This window comes from Mus pahari, chromosome 4, assembly GCF_900095145.1.
Source record: "Mus pahari chromosome 4, PAHARI_EIJ_v1.1, whole genome shotgun sequence".
Classification (NCBI taxonomy): Eukaryota; Metazoa; Chordata; class Mammalia; order Rodentia; family Muridae; genus Mus; species Mus pahari.
This window is the reverse complement of record NC_034593.1, coordinates 50,203,616-50,213,605: the sequence shown is the minus strand read 5'-3', so window position 1 is coordinate 50,213,605 and position 9,990 is coordinate 50,203,616. Positions and strand designations below refer to the sequence as shown.

At 41.3% G+C, this 9,990-nt stretch overlaps 1 protein-coding gene across 1 annotated transcript; it reads left to right on the top strand.

Moving 5' to 3' along the window:
• The first annotated feature begins 1,077 nt into the window (after positions 1-1,077).
• Tm4sf1 (transmembrane 4 L six family member 1) lies at positions 1,078-8,958 on the top strand. The gene is made up of 5 exons (XM_029537568.1): positions 1,078-1,635; positions 3,005-3,094; positions 3,183-3,328; positions 6,476-6,656; positions 8,585-8,958. Exons 1-5 carry the CDS (start codon positions 1,459-1,461, stop codon positions 8,597-8,599), a joined length of 609 nt encoding a protein of 202 aa, XP_029393428.1. The 5' UTR covers positions 1,078-1,458; the 3' UTR covers positions 8,600-8,958.
• The last annotated feature ends 1,032 nt before the right edge of the window (positions 8,959-9,990 follow it).

Here is a 9,990-nt window from a genome sequence, read left to right as displayed (position 1 = left end):
TGTGCTTGTCCCCTTGAAGGAGAATGAAATAGGCTGGGTACCGGCAGTTTCTAGAGAGACCCACCATGAGTGATTTACCTATCAGCATTGCAGGTAAGTAGGGGACCCAAAGGAAAGGATAGGAATGCAAGACAGAGGGTGCAAGACAGAGGTGAAGATGGCAGACTCCGGTCTGCTTCCACGAACCTTGTAGGCAAAGCAAGCAGTGGATGACTTTTTAGGAAAATCAGTTTCTAAGTGCTTTGCCATGTTTTAGAAGAATTCAGTCATTTGCCTATATTGCCTTTTCAGCCTTATCAGCTATGGGATGCTATCTAGACAGGACTCACGATCCAGCAGAGAGACCACACACCCTGTTGTTAGAAGTGTCCTGGAGACGGAGTGAGACTTTTATGGGGACTAACTCTGCACACACCCAGATGGTTCCGGGTTTCGGGCATTTACATTCATTTATTTCTTCAGTCCAGTTGGGATTGTGACCTCATGACTTATTGTTAGTCTCCACGGTGTTTAGTGGCTAGATTGTATCCTTTTCTATAGCTTTGAGATACCACTGATCTAAGCTGGAGTCTCTAGGTTCATCAGTTTTTCTCAGCTTCCTTATCTGACCTACCAGGGAAGGGCAAATGAGTCCCCTCTTCTTCCATCTTCCACCCTAAGCCGTGCTGTGGGCCTCCTTCACCTTTTTCTGGCACTGCTTTGCGCCACAGCATTAGTCAGGAATGTTTGAGCTGTTGTGTTGCTGGATACCATCTCGCTCGGAGGCAGATGCCCTCAGCCGCGCTGACCCAGGGAAACCAGCTATGGGATCTGTCCTGCCTAGCTAGCCGCAGGCAGAGGAAAAGAAGCCACTCTGTAATTTTCCCAGCAGCCTCCTTAAATCTGTGGGTGACAGCTTAGACACGTTGCCTCGATCAGACACGGAAATGAGCTCAGAGCTTAGGAAACTTGCCCCAGGTCGCACATTAAATTGGTGTCAATGTAGAAGTAAACCCAGCCTCAGTCTGGAAACGGTCCAAAAGGCTGCAAGAGAAAGATCACAGCTCTTTCCAAGGCTCGAAGTGTCTGTCTCTAAGCAGTTACTGGAAGACTGTGCCAGACTTCCCCTTCGTCTTTATCCTGTGAGCAAGCGGCATAGTGGATTAGTCATTTTCTCTCTTGCAGGTGACTGAGGATATTTCTCACATCCTACTACTGGTTTCGTTGTCCCAAGGATTTCATTTGAAGGGCGGGGCACTCCTTCACTTCCCTCCACCCCAACCGGAGACTGAAGTTTGGACCAATGAAAGCGTAGAACCCCATTTACTGGCACTAAGCACTGGCACTATTTAAGTGTTAGCCGGAATGGGCCGTGAGCATCGGCTTTCTCCACAAAGGGGCACGCTATCATCTGATCTGTGGCACCGCTGAGCTGAAGAGAGGGAACAGAGGAAAGCCTGCAGGACTCCTGGTGCCACTATGTGCTATGTAAAGTGTGCAAGATACATCGGATACTCTCTGGTGTGGGCTGCTGTCTTCTGCATCGTAGCTAATGCTTTGCTCTACTTTCCTAATGGGGAGACAAAGTATGCTACCGAGGACCACCTCAGCCGTTTCGTGTGGTATTTTGCGGGCATTGTAGGCGGAGGCCTGCTGGTGAGTCTCTCGGAACTATTATCACTAAAACTTCCTCTCCTCTCGAATGGCAGAGTGCATTCTTCTCACGCGAAATTTTTCTATAATGCCCATCTGTGTAAAAACTGGATTTTGTCATTGTTGCTGTGCTCTCTCTTTGAAAGCAGAATATTCCAAGGTTGTGTTAAACTTTTTGCTGACCTCATTAGATGTTGCTTTAGGAAAATCTTTTACTTTAGAGAGAAGTCTCTTTTCTCAGAAGCGTTTACTTTACAACTTGAAAAATGATCACTTTTCAAGGGTACTTGGGAGACTATCGAGTTCCTGATTGCTGGAGCAGCGCTCACTCCTCATTTGGAGCTGGAGAGAGTTGGCTGGCTCTGAGACAACAGTTTGGGTTCTAAATTACTCCCTGTTGCTTACTTTCAGGCATCTATGACATGGGAAAACATTTAGGGAGTGAACTGGTATTTCCTACGAACTGTAAGTGGTCTCCCGAGGTTGGAGTTAGAAGCAGGCTAACATCTCAGCCTAAGGATGGAATGTGCTGGTTTATTCTCCCTCCCCCTTACAGATTGTTTTTAGTTGAAGCTGGGAGGAATTTACTTGACACAATGGGAGGTGAAGTATTAGTTTCCATCTCGACACAAATGGAATGTAGGCACATTTGACTTTGCCCACTTAAAATGCTAGACTTAAGAACTGCAAAGAGACATTTTATGGAATTGTTACTGTTTCAGAGAACACTATTTTCTTTGCCAACTAAGATTAAGACGTTGAAACCTAATGGACTCCTTGCGGCACTGGCTTGGCAAATGTGCTTTGAACTTAAGCATCACTATCGTTCATGCTCCCATAATCAGTGCAAATACAATTATATAAATGATTGTAGTCACTGTTTAACATGTAGTTAGGATCTACTCTGTTTTGCAGCTTTTGGCCTTAAACTTGAGGTAGCTCATTCTTACATGAAGAGCATCATTGCTGAGTTGAACTGGAGTCTTTGTATCGTCAAAGAAAACAGATTTTTTTTTCTAAGAAAAATGCTTATCTTTTCTAAGTACTCAAAATGTTTTAGCCATTGTATTCAAGATTTGATCTTCTATGTTTGATGGGGACGGGGGGAATCATATTTAAAGGCAGATTTTTACATTTAACAGTGCTGATAAATGTTCATGCTTACAGGTTATTATTTCACATTCTGTGTGCTCACTCACTGTACATGGAAACAAGCAAATGTAATACTTTGAACTCTTCTTTTGCCTTTATATCATTCATGGTATTTGATTGACCTAGTCAGAAGACATAGATATATTTTACAGAAACGCCTGACCCCACCCATAGGAAATCAGGAAAGGCCATGACTTGATTCTGTTTGCCTTCTGAACAGATGCTCCTGCCAGCGTTTGTGTTCATTGGGATGGATGAAGAGGACTGCTGTGGTTGCTGCGGCTACGAAAACTACGGCAAGAGATGTTCGGTAAGCCTCCCGGTGCTGCATCCTGGTGAATGTGCTTTGTTCCTGACACAGGTTGGGGGCTCACTTCTTGCTCTTTCCTTTTCCATAGATGCTTTCTTCTATACTGGCGGCTCTGATTGGAATCGTGGGATCTGCTTACTGTGTCATTGTGGCATCGCTGGGTTTGGCAGAAGGACCAAAGTGCAGTGATGCCAACGGAGTATGGAACTACACCTTTGCCAGCACTGAGGGACAGTATGTAACTGTTCTTTGTCTAGGAACACATTCTTAGCCATAATACTTAAAATTAAGTTATCTATCTATCCACCCACCCAATATTTCCTTACTCCAAATCATGCAGTATATAAGGATAGATGAGCAGTCATTAACCTGGGGAAATTCTTACTACTATTGAATATATTCACTGATTTCATTCTTACAACGACCCTATGGAGATGCTCCCATAATTCCTTCTCTTTTACAAATGATAAAAAGAGGCAGGCAAGGATGAAGTGATTTGTCCAAGGTCTCGTTGCTAGAAGGTACTAGTGAATCTTTGAATCCAGGCTGTCTGCCTCATGGAGTTTGTGCTCAGATAGTGTGTGCTGTAAACCCAATGACACTCAGGTCAAATGCAGCACATTTTACTAGGCCCTAGGACAGTATCATAGTATTTTTATGTATTCAAAACCTAGAACAAACAACGCTCCCACCCTACGCCTGCATATTCTGAAACATGTATAACACACACACCCTTGATTTACCAAGAGACAGAGCAAAGGCCTTCCCCACTACTCCAGCTTCAGTGTCGCTAAGAGAGGCCCATTGTCCTACGCTGGATTTTCTGTTTTTCATCCGTTATGACAGAAGAGCAGAATCAGGGAAGCTGGAGAGGGATGAGTATAGATTGTTCTTTCCTGACTTGCCTTCTTTAAAAGAAAAGATATTGTGTGTGTGTGTGTGTGTGTGTGTGTGTGTGTGATGTGTGTGTGTGTGATGTGTGTGTGTGTGTGTGTGTGTGTGTGTGCATATATAAGTGTCAGATATCCTGGGGCTGGAGTAAAGGGTGGTCATGAGTTGCCTAATGTGGGTGCCAGAATCTGAATTAGTGTCCTGTGTTGGAGCTGCACACACTCTTAACACCTGACTACCTCCCTAGACAGGATTCAGCTTTTTAAGTTTGAATTTTGAAAGGCTTATTTTTTTTAAGACACAGAAATGAAAACAAAAATAAAAAACGACTATAGATTATACTTTATTTTATCAGTGATATTATTCCTCATAAATTTTGTAACAATGATGTGGAGAGACATAGATATTAATATTTTCTTCATGAGATAAAGTACTTGAATTAGACTTGGGTCTGATCTCAGCTCCTCACTCACTCTCTAAGAACAGGAAGACACGAACTAATTTTCCTGTCTCTCAGTGACTTCATCTAGAGAATGACAGTTGTCATGAACATTAATGAGGTGATGTGTGTGAAAAGCTCATGTGATGGCTGACACATTGTGACACTGCCAGAGTTAGTTTAGGATAAACATGAAAGAATGGTAGCCTCTGAAGAAAACCCAGTATTTACTGGAGCTGGGGTCTTAATGTCTCCAACTGTCATCTTTGCTCAGAACATAACGTGCTCATAGAAAATGATCCCAGGTACACGCAGGCTTATGTCTATTACTAAACAGATCTTAAGAGCTATTTGTACATCTGTCTCACTACTCATTTATGCTTCTCAAAACAAGCCTTTCTTCTTCTAGATCATTCTTTATTTGAATCTGTTTAGGGATCTCAATACATAGAGTAACTAATAGTTCCAAGCCACCGATTAAATTTTAAGTAGTTAAATAGAGCCAAAGAAAATTTTGACTCTGTGTGACCTGAATAACAGCCTTTGTTTTACTGACAAGCGAAACACAGGAACAGAATGCCATATTTTGTTTTGTTTTGATTTTTTTTAAGGGGTGGAGTGGTGGTGGTGAAGTTTTGTCTTAAATCAACAAGTTGGATCTCTTATTGGCTCAGTGTACTGTTCCAGCGTTAGATATTTGGTTTCAAGCTGGGACAGGAAGACGTGATAAGAAATTGTACCAGGCCTTGTTGTTGGGTTAAGTCACTCCTTGATATTCCCACATGATTGAATCCTATTTTATCAGGAATCCAAATACTTTTTTGGAGTAGCAGTGGCTGACATTCTAGGAAAGAGATCCAAGGCATGCCTCTATCTATCTATCTATCTATCTATCTATCTATCTATCTATCTATCTATCTGCACAAACACATGAAGAAATTTCTCACTTTGTATACATATAAAGTCACATATGACCTTAGTATGGCCTGGTGATTTTTTAAACAAAGTTCAGGTTGCTATTTATCATTCTATGGCTTTTAAACATATACCATGTTCCAGATTCTGTGCTGATAGCTGGGTGTAGGAAGAATAGGCCCTGCCCCTGCCTGCATGGAACTGAGCCTTGTGGGGTGGGTATAAACAGGTCTTCTCTCGGGAAGGGGTTTGTTTTGTTGGTAGCCTTTCACTTTGTTTCCCTAATCAGCATGCTTGGCATCAATGTTCTCAATCCACATTCTTCTGCTGGAGTCCATGTTCTTTCAGACAGAATGTTCCTTATGGTGCAGCTCTAGTTCAGTTTTTCACTCACACAGCAGATCGGCCATCTTGGTCTAATAACTGAATAAAAGGTGTTCTTGACTGCTACAGGGCATGACGTCGTGAAAGTGAAGAGGCTGAACTCAAATCCTTCTACTTTCGATTGGGAATTAACTTTTTGCTTAAAAATTAAAAAAAAATTATGTCAACAAATTTGGATACTTTTCAAAAGAGGAAAGTGTTTAATATCTTAATGAAACGATAATTAATATCCCAAAGTTTAAAATATAATATAAAATATATTTTCCAAATAAAGAACTTACTCAATCTCTTGCCCATAGACAAAGATTAAGCAATGATAAACCTGGGTAACAGAATAGAAATATGCTTTGTAAGTTTACTACCCCAGCCTGAATAGTTTTCATTTTTCCACATTTACTTTTAGTTCACAGCCATATGATACATGATCTGGTTTTCACCATGATGCTAATATACTCTTGCTTTTCTTTCTCACAAGAAGTCATTTGTCTTTTAAAGAATATAAAAATCTCTCATGTGATAAATTTTTAACCACGGAATCCTAGATTAGTGTCAAATTTTGTGTTTTAATTTTATGTTTATCATTGGGATCATCTTTGGGCTAAACCCTTCCATTTGTTGGCGTATCTAGCACATAATATTGTGTTAATTAATTTCCATGTTTCTGAATGAAAACCTCTGAACAATAAAAGTAAGTTGTGAGATATCCTCTTTAACTGTTGGCCACGTGTCTGAAGCTCCTCTTCTATCCACAGGTACCTTCTGAATTCCTCCATGTGGTCCAAGTGCTATGAGCCCAAGCATATTGTGGAGTGGCACGTGACTCTGTTTTCTATCCTCTTGGCTTTCGCCGCAGTTGAATTCATCTTGTGCCTCATTCAAGTAATAAACGGAATGCTCGGAGGCTTATGTGGCTATTGCTGCTCTCGCCAACAGGTGAGAACTTGTGGGAGTCCGTTGAGGTCCAGCTCTGTAGTGGCAACAAGGCTCCATTCTTCTACGTAAAGGCAAAACCAGGCACAGGCAACCAACCAGAGCCTACTCTCACTTCGTCTTTGTGGGGAGGCGTTTCTTGCACTCAATTTCGGCGGCAGTACTGAGTCTCACAGACTGAGTCGTCTTGGCTTGTTGATCGCTCTGTGGGCACAGAAACACTTGCCTATAGACACAGTACCTCTTTCAAGTCAAGTCCCCTGTATGTTTCACCCACCCAGCTCTAGTTACAGGTATGAGTGTCAAGATGCTTGCCTTCATGCCTTCATGTTACTACGTCCATATGAATAGTATTACCCAACACTGATTCCATAAGATGTAGCACTAACCTCACTCCCATTCACATGCCTGACTCAAGCATTGAATAAGATGCTTAAGATCACTTACTCAGAAGGTATAACAGACTTCAATTTTTCAGTTATTTTATGCCCAAGCCCTTCCTCTTAACCTTGGTGCTGCATTTCCTGTCCTGTGTGGTTCCCTGTAATTCTTTCCTAATAAGGAATAACAAAAATGCCTTATCCTTACTCAGTAAGCATGGGGTGCAATTATTAGCCTTTGAATGTCCTTGGGAGAGAGACTCTATGTGAAAGAAAACCAGGAAACTCTCATTTCCTGTGGGTATGACCTAGGAATGAAATAGCCACTTGTTTGTAACAGAGAAAGTTATTGTTTTCTGTTTTATTGAAATTATTTCTTCTATGTCTCCCTAAATCATTTATTATTGAACAGATGGGAAGTTAAAATCTGGCCCACTTTGGGAAGTTGCTGTTTTAGGTCTTATTATTTCAAACAAGATGAAGTAAACTTACTTCACTTATATTTTCTATTTCATTCCATTTATCTCCTAATTCAATGTCTTTTGACTTTCCTTGGAAATAAGGCGAAGCAAAAGCAAAACAAAACAACTCCTCTCCCCCCCAAAATTAAAAAACAAAACAAAACCACACACAAACTAGCAAACAACTAAAACCTAATAGAAACTAAAAGTCAGGGCTCCTGGGAAACCCTTTGCTATAAATATATGGGAAATTTTTATTCATTTTGAGAGGAAGTTACAATTTATTTCTAGCTTTATCTATCGGGCAAATCCACAAGATTAAGCATTTCTTTGGGATTCTGCCAAATTTCCAGGAAAACAGCCTAGTGGGAAAACTTTAGTATGACATTGGTTTTTTTAAGGCAACTGAGGGGAAGGAGAACAGAATGTACCTTTGAAATTGATTCCGAAATGCAAACCTATGCTCTCCCTTGAAACTCAGACAAAGCAGAGAAGAAACTCAGCTGCTACCGGCCTTTGGTGCTGGAGCATTGGGGGCACAGGCATAAGGAGTGGGTGGACAAAGTTGGTTTTGTGTTTCCTGAGGAGAGATAACTTCCTGAGGTGGAGGCAAGCATGAGAGAGCTGTGGTCAGAGCCACTGTAGAAAGTGCTGCTTCTTAACATTTAGACAGATCTATGACCTTTGTTTGCAAGACAAAGGGTGCTCTCTCAGGACAGGGGATTTAATTCAGGAGAGCATTTGATTTAAAAGGTTAACTAGGGTTACCCCACACCAGTGGGAAATTCCCAGGGCATTATTTTAAGTTACTCCCCTAGAGTTGCGACCCAACACAAACACACTACAAGCCAATTCTGTGTCAGTATCCTGAAGTTTCCATGAACACTTTCTGTAAATATTTCTGGGGAAGCAAGTGGATCTGGTTCGTTTAGGAAACATTTTGTGAGCCCTGTCTGATTCCTAATGGTGTGGCTGGCCTAGTTTTGATGAAAAAAAAAAAATCATTCTATGTCATGTTTGCTTTGAATAGGACTGTGCACTTTGTGTTGACACTGGTAATAAGCTAATGTAAATTTTATTTTCTTTACAGCAATATAACTGCTAAAAAAGAACACAAGACAGAACGGCGTGCTTCCTGTATTTCACTGTAATTTGTATATTTTCCCTGTGTTGTGAGACTTTGCACCTTGTGCCATATCCCACCCTTTCTGCTTTTGTAAGGAAATGTGCTGACATCATCACATGACGTCAGTGTTTACATTCACAAAACAAACGAGGCAGCAAACTGCACTGTCTCAGAAGGGATTTTACAGACTTAATGACTGTTCTCAGCATAGCTGAGATAGACTCTTCAGTGTTTGAGATAAAAATCAGAGCTAGCTATTGTGCATATGTGCATTTGTTTTAAATAAAAGATCTCCGATTTCCTTTTTAAGACCAAGAAGAACCAAAAGAAAAAAAAAAACATGAAAGCTAAATTTTACTGTTCATATGCTGTTTTCCATTTGTATGTGAATGAGTCTCTAACAAACCCTCTGAATGAGAGAAGAACACTTACCTGGATTCTGGATTCGGAAATCTCACTGAGAGCACGCTAACCCAAGTATGGGAAATATACTGACAGTGTCTGTGAACACTACCCGAGGCTGAAGTTGTGCACCATGTAGAAACCTTTTTGCCTTTCAAAGACAAAGACTGTTTCTGTAAAGGGGTCAGGATAGTTAGACAAGAAGGAGAATGAGAAACAGTGGGAAAACAGGAGAGAGGTGGAGCAGGGTCAGGAAGCTCACAAGGGAATGCTTCCCAATCTTGCTTTTGAGCATAAAATTAAGTATTCGCTACCATTCAGCTGTGGTTTTAGTGTTACCTCTGAAGTGACACCCTCTGGCATCAGGCAATTTGTCGGAGTCCTGTAGAGAGGACTTCTTCCTAGCATTTAGGAAGATCTATTCCCTTTCCTGGAAGACAAAGGATGTTTTCAGAGTACAGGCTTCTGGGTCTGGAGATCTGGTTTCTAACTTAATAGAATTTGATTTGAAAGGTTACACACAGTGAATACACTCAGTAGGACAAGCCAATGGCATTGTCCACAGCTTCTGTTTTTCCCTCCCTCTCAGTGGTCTGTGGTCTAAGGGTTGGGTAGCATCTATGCCAAGGGCTTTCTTTCCTCTGGGTTCTCTCTCCTGCTTTCCCTACCTTATCCCCTCTTCTGCCTTTTCTATCAACAGATAACCATCGAGGGATATGCTATGCTATCCCTCGAGGCTCTCAAATCAGCTAGATATCTTTCTTTCTGCTGGGTGCTCCAGTTATCAAAGGCCTGGGTAAGGTAGCATGTTTTTCTGTCTTAGTGCACAAATCACACCTTGTTATTTATTTATGTATGTATTTATTTATTTATTTATATCAAAGGATCTCTTAACCCACTGCTTGACAGAATTACTTAGAGGGGGATAGAACTCATGGTTTCGGAGCTTTTGGTCTGGGGTCACAGGC